The sequence below is a fragment of the Carcharhinus amblyrhynchos genome, chromosome 15 (assembly GCF_965287045.1).
Source record: "Carcharhinus amblyrhynchos chromosome 15, sCarAmb.v2.hapA, whole genome shotgun sequence".
Classification (NCBI taxonomy): Eukaryota; Metazoa; Chordata; class Chondrichthyes; order Carcharhiniformes; family Carcharhinidae; genus Carcharhinus; species Carcharhinus amblyrhynchos.
Window position 1 is genome coordinate 62,023,317 of NC_137338.1, and position 14,881 is coordinate 62,038,197.

The 14,881-nt window shown below is 43.1% G+C and overlaps 1 protein-coding gene across 1 annotated transcript in view; it reads left to right on the plus strand.

Moving 5' to 3' along the window:
* The window catches only part of LOC145353361 (gamma-taxilin-like), a 63,103-nt gene that overhangs the window by 27,901 nt on the left and 20,321 nt on the right, over positions 1 to 14,881 (plus strand). Inside the window, exons 3-4 of the mRNA XM_080204036.1 lie at positions 7,549 to 7,640; positions 10,291 to 10,461. Of these exons, the coding sequence (XP_080060162.1) occupies positions 7,549 to 7,640; positions 10,291 to 10,461 (263 nt within the window). The remainder of the gene's footprint in view (positions 1 to 7,548; positions 7,641 to 10,290; positions 10,462 to 14,881) is intronic.

The following is a 14,881-nucleotide window of genomic DNA, read 5'->3' on the forward strand; positions in this document are numbered from 1 at the left end:
GCAGATCAATGGTTTAATTAAGCCTTCATTTCAATTCTTTGGTGTCAATTTAGGGTTCCCTCAATTCTTCAAAACCAATCTTATCATTTGGATAATCAAAACCTCATATTTCACTCTGGTCAAAATTTCCAGTCCCTGACTCCAATCAGTGGATTGCTTAGGCTCAAACAGGTTTTTAAAAATCTTTGTGCTGGAAATTTGGGCAGTGCTGGCACTTACTGCTCAACCCTAATTGCGTTCCTGAAACGCTGCAATCCCTGTGGTCAAGAGGCTGCCATAATATTATTAGGTAAATAGTTCCAGACTTTTGACCCGATCCCGAGGAAAGAACGACAATATTTGTGGCATTCAGGATGATGTGTGATGTGGAGGGGAACTGGGAGATGATGATGTTCTATTGAAAATGCCTCCTGTAGATAGTACACACTTCAGTCACAATACAGTGGAATAGCTGGGTGTTTTAAGCTGGTGGATGAGGTGCCAATCAGATGGACAGCTTTTTTTTGCAATGGCACCAAGCTTCATAAGTGTTGTTGCCTAGGAATGGAAGTGTGCTATTCTGTCCCTTTAGCCTGCTGCACCGTTCAGTTTGAGCATGACAGATCTGTGGGTTAACTCTTATCTTCCTGCCTTCACTCCATAACTCTTAATCCTCTTGGATAATTGTTGCAGCGACACTTGTCCCACCAAATGGAGAGTATTCCATTCACTTGTGCTTTGCAAGATCAAGATGTGAGCAACTTTCTGCAGAATACTGGCTTCCAACTTACTGCAGTAATTACTACATTTATATGGTTGATTTAAATGACTTCAGTTGACGCCCCAGTCAATGGTGAGCCTCCAGGATGTTAGTGGTGAGGGACCTGACAATGGTGGTGCCATTGGATGTCATGGAGAATTGCTTATACTATCTCTTGTTGGAAGTGCTCACTAGTCTCTTGTTTAATGCAAGTGTTACTGGCTACTTACAAACCCAAGTCTGGATATTGTGCAGGTCTTGCTGCATGTGGGCACAGATTACTTCGCTATCTGTAGACTTATGAATGGAGCTGAACATCTGTAACCATCAACAACCAACTCCACTTCTGACCTTGAGTCGTGATGAAGGTCATTGCTGAAGCAGCTGGGCCTGGGCTGCTGCCGTGAGGAACTCTGCAGAAATGTTCTGGGGCTGAGAAAATTGGCCCCCAAAAAAATACAGCTACCTTCTTCTTGTTACATGCAACTCCAGTCGTGGGAAAGTTTCTCCTGATGCCCATTTGATTCAGTTTTACTGGGGCTCTTGTCATATTTGGTTGATTGTTGCTTTGGTATCAAGGGCATTTGCTGTCAAATTATATCTGGAATAAAGTTCTCATTTTCATATTTGGACTCATGAAGTCTGCAGCCCAGTGATCGTACCTTAAACCAAACCTAAAAGCTGCTTGATAGCTTAGTTGACGATTCAGCCAGTCTTTTTGCTGATTGGGAATGGACTGATGGCTGGATTGGATTTGTCCTGCTTTTTGTGGTCAATTTTCCACATTATTGGGTAGATGCCAATGTTGTAGCTGTGCTGGAGCAGCTCGTCCAGTGAGTCTGGCACTCAACTCCCTAGTTATGATGCTAAAGACTTATCAGGCCCTGCGGTCTTCGCTATGTTTTACAATCGGGTTGATGATGGGAATATTAAAATGAGTCGCCTCCACTTGTTAGTTGCCCAATTGTCCACTCTCAACCAGGCATGGTAAGAATTTCAAGTTTTGACCTGATCTGCCAGCAAGTTCTTCCAAACTCCACATTCACCTAGAATTGGTCAACTGGATTGATGGTAGTGGAGAAGTGAGGGATAATTCTGACTGAGCTCCCAGATTGTTGTGGAATTCTGCAACTTCCGATGGCCTAAGCGTCTCACAGTTGCCCACTTTTGAGCTGCCAGATCTGTTCTAATATCACACTGGGGCAGTGACATATGTCATATGGACAGTGTCCTCGCTTTGAAGATGTGACTCAGTCTACTCAAAGACTTGTGCAATGAGTCACTTTGAGTATTTCTGTCTAGCCTGTGCGGTGACTTAGCAGTGAAGTCAAGGTCAAGTAGGTTATTACTCCTCACCTGCTACCTCGTCTCACATCAAAATCCTTCAGGACTCAGCCAGCTTGACCAGTTGTGTTAATGGAAAGTTAGACCTGGTGATGGGCATTGAAGTCTCATGGAAAATGCATTCTGTGGCCTTGGTACGTATAAATAAAACTAAGAAATAGGAGCAGAAGTAGGCCATTCGGCCCCTTAAGTCAGCCCCACTGTTTAGTAAGATTGTGGCTGATTTGTGTTTCAAATTGCATGTTGCCATCTACCCTCAATAACCTTTGATTCCCTTGCCTCAAGAATTCACCTCCACCTTAAAAATATTCAATGACTCTACTGTCTTCTGAGGCAGAGTAACATCACACAACCCTCTGAGTGAAAAGAGTTTTCATCATCTCTGTCCTAAAAGGACGACCCCTTATTTTAAAATTATGGTACTTGCTCCCTGTGTGGATGCTCCATCCCTTGTTCAGTCTTGAGCCAAGCTTCAAATTCCACATCTTATCATCCCTAAAACATTGCCTTTCCACCATGTATCTCCTTGACATTACAAATAGAGGCATAGTGTACAAAACCAAGTTGTGCATAAATCATTCTGCAAAATCACTGGCCAGGTCCCAAGTGGAGTCATTGTGGCCAATTCTTGGCACTGTACTTTTGGAAGGATGGTGAAGGCCTTTGAGAGGATACAGAGAAAATTTACCAGAATGGTACCAGATATAAAGGCTTTGTTAATGTAGAGGAGGTAGAAAAACTGGAATTGTCCAACTTGAACAGAGAAGGTTAATAGGAGATTTGTTAAAGTTATCTAATGTCACAAAAGAATTTGATTGAGTCAATAAAGAGAAACTTAAGGGAAATAAGGAGAAAAGTCTGAAAGATGTGCTGGTTGGTGCATTAGCCGTGCTAAATTCTCTGTGTGCCCGAACAGGAGGAGACTAGGAGATTCTCAAAGTAACTTCATTGCAGTGTTAATGTAAGCCTACTTGTGACTAACAAATAAACTTTAAAGAAAAACAAGAGGGACATGAGAAAAAGTTTCTGAACACAAGTTGTCACAACTTGGAATGCATTGCCTGTAATGGAGGTAGATTCAGTAATAATTTTACAAAGTGGAAAAATTTGCAGGGCTGCAGAGAATGAGCAGAGAGCAGGACAAATTGAATTGCTCCTTCAAAGGGCTGGCACAAGAGCAATGGGCTGAATGATGACTTTCTGTGCTGTCTCATTCTGATTTCTCCTGCACTGCTGTTGTTGAGGCCTTTATCTATGATTGACTTACTGAGATTCTACTTTGTAACATTGCCCTCGTCTTGTCCTGATCACCACCCTACAGAAAGCCCAACTTGCTCAACAGTCCATCACCTACTAAGTGTTTTGCTAGTCCACCTTCCCTATCAGCAAACTCTGCTAGCACTCCTCTCTAATGCTTGTCCCGTTTACACATGTCTATCATGGTGCCCCTGCTCTACAACTTGTACCAGCCTTTGAGCACTGTGCGCCTCCAAAGGTTATCGAGGGTAGATGGCAACATACAAATTGAAACAAAAATCAGCCATGATCTTAATAAACGGTGGAGCTGACTTAAGGGGCCGAATGGCCTACTTCTGCTCCTGTTTCTTATTTGCAGTGAATGACAAAGCACAATATTAACAAACTGCTTCAATCTGTGTATGAGTTCATATCTAGCTGTAGTTGGCTAATTAAAAGTTTTCATCTTTAGTTGGCTGCAATACCCTGAAGAGAACTAAATTTCTAACCTGCTTGAGTGGCACAGTAGTTAGCACTGCTGCTTCACAGCTCCAGCGACCTGTGTTCAATTCCAACCTTGGGCGATTGTCTGTGTGCTTGTGTGGGTTTTTTCTAGGTGCTATGACTTCAACACAGAGTCTAAAGGTGTGCAGATCAAGTGCATTGATCATGCTAAATTACCCCTTAGTGTCCTAAGATGTGTGGGTTAGATGGATTAGCATAGGAAATGTGTGGGGATATTGGAAGGTGGGGGGGGCGGTGGTGGATGAAGGGTCTGACTATGATGCTGTTAGAAAATTAGTGCAGACATGATGGGCCAGATGGCATCTTCTGTACTATAGGGATTCTATGACATTACAAAATGTCTGCAATTGTAAGGATAATAGTTGTAGCAAATGAAAAACTGTCATATTGTACTAACGAGAGCTCTTATAATGATGGGCTAAGGATGCAGGCTTATTGATCCCTCACCTGCAATGCTTGATGCTCAATGAAGGTACTCATAATAGTGTCATATTCCACTCGCCGGCAACCACAACTGGATTGACGCATTGAGTGGGCAAAAAAAAAATCAATGTCAGTGGTTCGAAGTTTTGATAGACGGTAAGATTTTACTTAAGCTACCTCAATTTTCACGAGTCATGGAAATTGTTCAGATAAATAATTAGAAGATCTGGACAATTAACCATTCTCTCTTCACTGGAACTATTCCACCCTCCCCCACACCTTCCCCAAATCTGCAATGATACCCTTATCCTCAAAAACTATTTTGTGACCCCCCCACCACACTTGCAAACTACTGATCCTATCTCCAACCTCCCTTTCTTTGCCAAAATCCATCAGTGACTGTTGCTTAGAGCACCCTGCTGTATCTCATCACCAGTTCCTCCAACCTGTACTATGTTTCTCAATTCTCAGACTGCTCATCCCACATCCAGTTCTGGGGAAGCAGAAATTTCTTCCAGTTCTCCTTGGGCCTCAACTATGAAATCTGTTGCTTCGTCATCTATCCCATGCCCAACTCTGGTAACTATCCTGGACAAAAACAGAGCCTTTGCAATCTTGGTGTTATATAGTATATCACTGCAGGATGAGTTTGCCAATCCACGTCTGATCCATCATTTAAGACAGATTTTCATTTCCATTACATTAATTACTCTGTTCCTGTCACAACTGAAACCTTTGTTGATGCTTTTGTAACCTCCAGACTTGACTATTCCTGTATACACCTGGCTAATTTTGTAAGACCATAAGATGTAGGAGAAGAAGCAGGCCATTCGGTCCATCAAGTCTGTTCGGCCGTTCAGTTAGATCATGACTGATCTGATATGGTAATCCTCGATTCCAGTTTCTCACTTTATGTCCATAGCCCTTGATTCTCTTACTGATTAAAAATCTGTCTGTTTCAGCTTCTAACATACTTAACACAGCCTCTCCAGAAAAGAAATGCACAGATTCACTACCCTCAGAGAAGAAATTCCTCCTCATCTGTCTTAAATAGGTGACCCCTTACTCCTGAGATTATGCCCTCTGGGCCCCACAAAGGGAAACAGCCACTTAGCACCTACCCTTTCAACACCCCCAAGCATAATCATAGAATCTAAAGTGCAGAAGGAAACCATTTGGCTCATCAAGCCTGCACTGACAACAATCCCACCCAGGTCCTCTTCTATCCTTGTAACCCCATGTATTTACCCTCCCAATCTCCCTGACATTAAAGGACAATTTATCATGGCCAATCAACCTAACCCGCATATCTTTGGACTGTGGTAGGAAACTGGAACACCCAGAGGACACCCATACAGACACGGAGAGAATGTGCAAACTCCACACAGACAGTCACCCGAAGCCAGAATCGAACCTGGGTCCGTGGCACTGTGAGGCAGCTGTGCTAGGCACTGTGCCACCATGCTGCCCCTAATATATAATAATAACATTCAGCTCCCTTATTCTTCCTTCAGACTTCCACCCTATTTAAACTTGGGCTTTTTCAAAACTCTGTTGTCCATGTCTTGACTCACATCAAATCCCATTCACCCATCACCAAATCTACATTGCTTAATTATTCAGCAACGACTCAATCTGAAAAAGGTTCATTCTTAATTTCAAATTGCTTCATGGCTTGTCCCCCCTCTCAAATCACTGTAATCTTCCCCCGCCCCAAAATTCCCTAGGATATCTGCGCTCCCTGTTCTGACCTCTTGGCCATCCCCCATTTTAAAAATTGCTCCACCCATTGACACCAGTGTCTTCAACTGCCAAGGCCCCAAGCTGTTGAATTTCCTTGCTAAACTATTATCTTTTATCTCTCCTTTTTTAAGATGCTCCTTAAAGAGTCCCTTTGACCATTGTAAGAAGTTTCACAAGATCAGGTTAAAGTTCAACAGGTTTATTTGGAAGGAGTGCTGCCCCTTCACTGGTGAGACTCACCTGATGAATACACCTGAGTCTCGCCTGATGAAGGAGCAGCGCTCCATAAGCTCGTGATTCCAAATAAACCTATTGGACTTTAACCTGGTTTTGTGAGACTTCTTACTGTGCCCACCCCAGTCCAACACCGGCATCTCCACCTCTTTGACCATTGACAGAATATTGTCTTGCATTGCAGATTTTGTCTGATAATGCCCCTGTGAAGTACCTTTCAGCATTTTACTACAATACAGCAATACACAAAATACAAATTGATACTGTCACATTTTAATTTGGTCTTACAGTTCACAATTAATCAACTCAAGTATGAACAGAATCTCACGTTCTTTAAATGTTGGTTGCTGGGAGCAACATGTCACCTTAAACGAGCCAACATGAGAGGGACAGCCACAGTTCAGCTGATCCAGAAGTTTTGACATTATTTAAAGTGATCGATTTGAGAAAGTATTTTCAAAATGATTGATTTGAGAGAGTGATTTTAGCTGTTTTCATAGGATCCCTATAGTACAGGAGGAGGCCATTCGGCCCATTGAGTATACCGACCACAATCCCAACCAGGCCCTATTTCTGTAACCCTACACGTTTACCCTGCTAATCCCCCGACACAAGGGTCAACTTCACATGGCCAATCAACCTAACCCGCACAGCTTTGGCGTGTGGGAGGAAACTGGAGAACCTAGAGGAAACCCACACAGACAAGGGGAGAATATGCAAACTCCACGCAGATAGTGACCCCATGCCAGGATTGAACCTGGGTCCCCAGCGCTGTGAGGCAGCAGTGCTAACCACTGTGCTGCCCGTTTGACTGGAGCGCTGATGACCATAATTTGCAGAAAGTAGCACGTGCCTGTGAACCTGACTGTAGCGATGAACTGGACTCTGTCATTGATTGGTGAGTTTATCCAATGGGTTTGCTGATTACTCACATGATTGGTTTCACTAATTGTAGGTGATTAGTATTTTGTTGATCAAATACTCAAAATGATTGCTGGTTCCAGTATTTCTTCTAGTACATTGATCATGGGATTTGACATTTAACGTTTGCTTTCAGCTTCAGTGATACTAAGGCCCAATTTTGACAGCAGGGGTGCATTGTATTTTTTTTGTTGCAGTTAGTCCGAACTTCTATGGAGTGACATTATTTTATTATGGGCAGAGGACCCTTTGTGTTCATTAACACTTCCAGTGAAGCTGTGAAAACATCCAGAGACTGATTCATTAACCATGGGGTGAATTGGAAATGGAGGTGTAAAGCTTGTGTCCAAAATTAAAAATGACCATTGATTGTCTCATTGCAGGGAAAGAAGTGATGTTGCTGATGCAAGCACTGAACACACTCAGCACTCCAGAGGAGAAGTTGGCAGCTTTGTGCAAGAAGTACGCAGACTTGGTATGTTGTATAAAGGGGACAAGAAAACATTCTGACTAATGCTATAACTCTATACTATATCACTATATAGCAAACTGGAGAGAGAAATAGGGTAGCTGTAATTTCTGGCACCATTTTCTTATTTTATTATCAGTCAGGTCACTGAGCTTATTATGATTGAGTAGACGTGGTCTGTGTTCCCAAGAGTTTAGAAGCTTGAGGGATGATCTCATTGAAACTTGTAAAATTCCTAAAGGGCTTGGGGGAGTAGGTTGGGGTAAGGCAGAGTATTTCTTTTGGCAGGAGCGGGAGTGGGGATGTTGTGGTGCTGGAACTAAGAATTACAGCTTCCAAATACAAGGCTGCCCATTTAGGTTGGAGGTGAGACTTTTTTTCACTCGGTGTTAGATGTCTTTGGAATTTCCTCCTCCTCCTCCTCCTCCTCCTCCTCCTCCTCCTCCTCCTCCTCCTCCTCCTCCCACCCCCACCCCCACCCCCCCAGGGAGCTCAGTCACTGAGTATATTCATAGAATGGTTACAGTACAGAAGGAGGCCATTTGACACCTCATGTCCATATTTGCACTGTGCGAAAGTGGCTCTGCTAGTCCCACGCCTATGTCCCTTCATGGTGGAGGTCGAATGATTTTTGGGTTGGAAGAAAATCCAGCGATCTGGGCATAGCGCAGGAAGGTGGAGTTGAGGTAGAGAATCAGCCATAATTGTACTGAATGACAGAGCAGGTTTATATGGCGAGATGACCTACTTTCGGTTCTGCTTCTTATGTGAGAACCAAGGCCTTTAAAGCTAGGCATTGACGAAGTAGCAGTTATCTCAACCTTTTCTGGGGCCCCTGTCAGTCTCACCATGTGAGGGAACTGGAGTCAGTCACAGATCAGGCCCACCAAAGATTGAAAAAGTTTTTAACCCAGTTTGATGAGCAGCCTTCCCTCATCAGACACTGATATCTTTTGGGAAAATGTAATTATCTGAAGACGTGGATTATAAGGAGCCTTTTTGTTTGTCCCAAGTTTTTCCCCCTGCGGAATGAGGAGAAATTGTGCTCCAGTGCCTCATCCAACTAGCAACACTAGTGTGAGTCCTGACTGTAATTTGAGCTTTTCCTTCTTTAATGTGCTGCAGCACCCTGATCTTGTCTTGGCTTGCCATTCATGCAAGAGCATTTAAAGCAGCAAAGGGAACCTGGGGCATTTTTGTTGTTTATTGTTCTGTTCCCTCTCTCGCAAGAGATTGAGATTGGCTGTAGAGCCTTACCATCACCCTGGCTCGTTGTAGTCCGGCAGTGATGAACCTAACCTCCCAAGTGTTCCTGGTGTCCTCCAGTTGCCTTTGTGTGAGCCAAGACGGCGAGTCTCAGAAAGCTATTCAATCTTAAAGCATCACAGGCAAACCTGATCCTGTCCACTCTTCTATCAGTGGATACTTCACTTTGGGTTCTTTCTAACATGGTAGTGACTAAGAGATGGATCTGTGATGGATTTACCACGGGAAATTGAGGTCAATTTAAGTGCCTACTCTTATTACAACTGAAATCAGTAGCCACAGAACAACCTGGGGATATAACCCAGGGCTATCTTGGTGTCTGTAGCATTGTTGTTCAAGAACAGGTTATTTATGCCTTGAGCAACCAACTCATTCGCTGATGGAAGCAATTTTCCACTGTAATGTTTTCAGAATTTTTCTTGGTCTTCTGTTTTCTGGTGAAAGGATTCTGTGTCTCTGGTTTCTGTTTTCTGTTTTTGCTAAAGCCTCTTAAATCTGGTATTTGCATAAGTTAAACATTGCTCCTTTGTTTTTGTACTCTTCACCCCTACTTACGGAGTCTAGAATTCTAGTTACAACTTTGTCATCTTGTTTTCCCCACTTTTTGAAGGTCTATGTGTTGCCCAGTCTCTCTGATCTTGCTCCTTTCAAGTTGTTTTCATGTTTCATTTTGTTGGCACGTGTTTTTTGACCGGCAGTGAGATGCAGCTGGTTCTTGCAATTGAATTGCTCAAGTCTGAGAAGCAGTGATTGGGATTTGGGAGATCATTATAGCTTTCGTATTTGTCATGAGTGTTAAGTCCTTAATTATTCTGGTTACGCAGTAAAGGAATAAAATGTTTACAGTGAGGTGATCTTAAAATCATAGAATCCCTACTGTGCAGAAGGATGCCATTTGGCGTGTCAAGTCTGCACCGACCACAACCCCATCCAGACCCTATCCCTTTAATCCCATTTATTTACCCTGCTGGCCCCCCTGACTGGCTTGCTAGATAATCTGCGTTCCAATTGGTTTGCTTTGGGAAAGAGTCACTACTGTCACTGTACATTTTAGGCTAATGAAAAAGAAGTGCCAACTCAAATCTGTACGCTTAATTCATATGCAGCTGATGATATTAATTCACCTCTAACTGCTCTTCACACGACCAAACTTGCAATTACTGTAATTTACTCCAGTTTTGTAAAACACAAAAAAAAATTTTGTGCACCACCCTAGTTTAGTTCGACTAATTCTAACCGCCACCAAGTGTCTCCTCATTGTTGGAAGCATGCGTGTACAATACAAAAATTTGTACGTCTGATTCATAGTTCTTCTAACATGAACACCTTGACCTGAAACATTGTTGCCGCGGTCTTTTAGCATCTTAATTTGCTTGTTGTTTATTCCTAGTTGGAAGAGAATCGAAGCGTGCAGAAGCAAATTAAACTGCTTCAGAAGAAACAGGCACAGGTAGTGAAGGAGAAGGTTCACCTGCAGAGTGAGCACAGTAAGGCCATCCTGGCTCGCAGTAAACTGGAGAGTCTTTGCCGTGAACTTCAGCGGCATAATAAAACGTTAAAGGTGAGAGCATTCAACCCCTGATGAAGTGAAGATTAAAAGTGTTATACAAAGAACAAAGAACAACACAGCACGGGAAACAGGCCCTTCGGCCCAACGAGCCCGCGCCGCCGTCCCACTGTCTCAGTGACCTATTCATGATTTTAGTCTACGCCTAATCAGGGAGGTCCAATATAGGGACAATTTAGTACCCAATCAATCAGCCTAAAAGCACATCTTTGGGATGTGGGAGGAAACCGGAGTACCCGGAGGAAACCCACGCAACCACGGGGAGAACGTGCAAACTCCCACAGACACAGGCCCAAATCCATGTGTCCGCACAGCGACAGAGATAGTCTCTGAGCTGTCATGTTGCCCTCGAGATGGTCCAGTTTAAGCACACTAACGACATGAAGCAATAGGCAACTCCCGAAGCAACGTCCAAGAGCAGCCCACCACAACCTGCCGCATGCATGCCCCTTGCTGGACTTAAATGCCTGTGTGAGACAAAAAAATTCATTATTAAACAGGCAAAGACTGTAACATCCCTGAGGCAAAAACATAATCCCAAGCCTACAATGTTTAGTAAGGCCTGCTATATCCCCCTATATGTAGCCCGCTCATGTGGCTGTCTAAGTGACTCTTAAACAACCCTAGCGTGCCTGCTTCCACCACCTTACTCGGCAGTGCATTCCACACCCTCACTACCCTTTGCGTGAAAAACTGCCCTCTAATATTTGTCTTATACCTAGCCCCCCTCACCCTAAGCCCGTGACCCCTCATTCTATCCATTTCTAATAGCGGAAAAAGCTTACCACCATTTACTCTATCTATCCCCTTCATAATCTTATAAACCTCTATTAGATCCCCCCTCAGCCGACGTCTCTCAAGGGAAAACAGCCCAAGTTCGTTCAATTATACAACCCAATTATTTGTGATGCGGTGGAATTACAGCATTTTATTACAGGAGTAGCTGTGATATTGATATTTTGTACATCAAGTGTTAAACTACAGATATGCATTATTATGGATTTGCAATGGTTATATCACACCTGTCTAACCTGGTTAAATTCTTTTGAGGTGGCCATTAAAGTAAGTGTTTTGGGGCATTGTTTATATATTCTTGCAAAAGGCATCTGCTGCAGTTCTGTGCAAGAGATGAACGGAAATGAAAGCACATAAGATTGGAGGTAAGCTCATTAGATGGGTCAGCAATGGGTTGCAAGGCAGGAAACGAGAGTGGGTATGAAGGAGCATTCTCTGACTGGGGTATATGACAGGTGATGTGATGCAAAGTAGTTACTTGAATGGAGGAAGAAAGGTTCCTGGATCCATATTTACAGGTGAACTAAGTTAGGAAGCCTGGTTAATGGAGCAGCTGGGAGCAGAATGTTACAAAGGCACATTGATTACCGAATGGGCAAAATTCTGACAGGTGAAGCGAGGAACATAGGGACAGTCATAAGCCATTGAACCCCCTTTCAGTTAGATTGTGGTGAAGCTGCACCTTAATTCTGTTTACCCACCTTGGTTCTCTCACCCTTAATGTCCTTACCCAGCAAAAACATCCTTCAAAATTCGTTGAGATTTTCAACTGACATAACCATAGTAGCTTTTTGCCTGATTGAGTGCAGCTCCAAAAACACTCATAAAGATTGGCACTGCAGGATAAGGAATCCTGCTTGGTTGGTAGCCTATCCAGTATCTTAAAACATTCACTCCACCACTAACCCACTGTACTGTTGACAATTCATTTCAACATCATCTTCCAACCCACGACTTCTGCAGTCTAGAAGGAAAAGTTCAGCAGATGCATGAGGACACCATCTGCAAATTCCCCTCCACCCACCATCCTGACTTGGAAGTATGTCACTGTTCCTTCGCTGTTGCTGGGTAAAAATGCTGGAACTTCCTTCCTAGCAGCACTGTAGGTGTACCTACACCACATGGAGTGCAGCAGTTCATGCCAGCGGCTCACTACCACCTTCTCCGAGTGCAATAAATGCTGGCTTATGCAGTGTCAACCACATCGCGTGGACAAATAAAAAACTTTCCAGTCTTGGGGGGGACATTTACCATGACTAGTTCTATCAGTAGAATATTTGTTTATCCAAGCTGACACTGACCCTTCTATTCCATGAGCCTCAAATGTTTAAAATGATGAAGAGATTTATAATGATAGGTACAGAGAAACTAGTTCAGAATAAGGGCATTATAAGTTACAGTTAGCCTTTTGAGCTTAGAAGATATCCAAAACCTTATGGGATCATAGAATCCCTACATCGCAGAAGGAAGCCGTCCAACCCATCAAGTCTGCACCGAGTCTCCGACCTTTACCTAGGTCCATCCCTAACCCTATCACCGTAACCCCACACATTTACCCTGCTTACCCCCTAACCATGACACTTTGGAGACTAAGGGACAATTTCTCATGGGTAATCCACTGAACCACATCTTTGGACTTATCCCACAGAAAGATATAAATGCTGAGTGACTATTTTAAAGTCTACAATTGATAGAATTTTGTTAGCTAATGACATTGAGGTATATGGAACAAAAGCAGGTAAATGAAATTGACTTACAGATCAGTTGTTGTTTAACTGAATGACAGTGCAGGCTTAAGGGGCTGAAGGCCTGCCTCTACTCTTACATATTCTGCTGCCTTGACCTTTTGGAACGGAGAGACATTTTAGTTATATGTAGTGGATGTGAACCTAATTAATTGTGATATATTGAGCAGTCAAGTTGGCGTTTCCTACCCAACAACAATGCGGGAGAGCCTTCACCAGTTGAACGACAGCGGTCCAAGAAGGAAGCACATGACTGCCTTTTCAAGTCAAACCAGGAACGTACAATAAATGCCAGTGACCCCCTGGTGCCCCCAAAGTCCAGAGCCGAACAATGCAATAATGTCCTTTTATTGTGTTCCCAGGAATAATCGCAGTGTCACACATGGCTTTCCCAGACCCTGCATCATTCCTCTTATCATTTCCTGGCTTTCATTGCATTCTTTCAGTCTCGGTGCTCTGCACTGCATGGATCCATAAGTGGTCCCTCCATCTAACTTCAGTCAATAATTTATCTCAACGCCATTTTAAAACACAAGTTGAATATTTCAAAGTAAGTCCCAATTAATTTTTAGACTGCAGTTGAAAATGGCCGTGCCACTAAACAGCACATTTCACCAGGCATCCCACCCGCCCCAAATAAAACTCAAGGAAAATAACATTCAAATACAATAACAGCTTTTATATAGTCTGTGCCGAAAACAGATTGGGAAATGTTGCATTGCCCAGAATTCACACCGTTTCCCTTCATTGGACACCTTCCACCTAAAAATAAGATTCTGTTCAATGTTTGGAATTCCATTACATCATCCAAAACTTTTTTTTATTTCACTGGCACACAATGTTAATGTTAAAATAGTTATCTTAAGATGCGCAGAGATTTGAGCTGGATTTTTCACCCCTCTGCTGGGTGTGCTTTTTGGCAGAGGTCACCTAATATGAGTGTTGGCAAACTTCCTGCTTCCTGTCCGTGCCGCCAAGCTGTACTCCACAATAGGGTGAGTGGATGAGTGCCAAAATCGGCAGCCTGACCCCCGTTTTAAATGAATAATTAATGGTCAATTGAGCTTGGTACCAAGCTGGTTGGGGAGAACATCAGTCTGAACCCCCTTGAGTTGCCCAATCCCTCCCCACCCTAAAAACCCTGGGACTAACCTGCTTGCTGTTCCACTCCCACTTTACCAACTCCCATTGTATTAATTGTCAGAATAACAAAGTCACTAATAGTGCTCACCATTCTTTAGAGGTAAATAGCACAGGTGCTTCAAGCAAGAAGAGTGTGCAGTTGAACGTGAATATCCGAAACATTGGTGAAAATGCCACCTCGCTCGCTCGCTCATTCAAAAGCATTGAATGATGACATTGTTTAATTTTTAGGGTTGGTTATTGTCAAACAATGTCCCTAAAACAGAAAATCGAAGTGTTTCACTGTTTCACATTTTAGTTACTGTAGACTTTAAAATGTAAAATGTTTACTTTGTATCCCAACGTCTCTTAAATTGATCTGCTTTTCCCTCGCTTTATTTCCTTTTCTGGTCCTCATTTAGCATTGAATTCACCAACTCAAATTTCTACTTCTTTCTCAGCCCCGATGCCATTAGTTTCACAGCCCATCAATCCAATTGCTGAGAGAGATGTACATTGCTGTCCCTGTTCATTAGGGTCCAGAAATTCCATTTCCTTCGTTGCAGTGCTACTGACTAGCAATCTCACTAACTTGTTACGCAAACATCGTAAAATCCTCAACATGCATGGGCAAACCTAAATAATGGTAGATGCTGTTAAATGCCCTGTCACAGCAAAAGTTGGGGGTTTTAGCGGTCACCAACCCTGCCAAATAAAATCCATAGCAGCTATTTGAAGTCTTCAGTACCGCA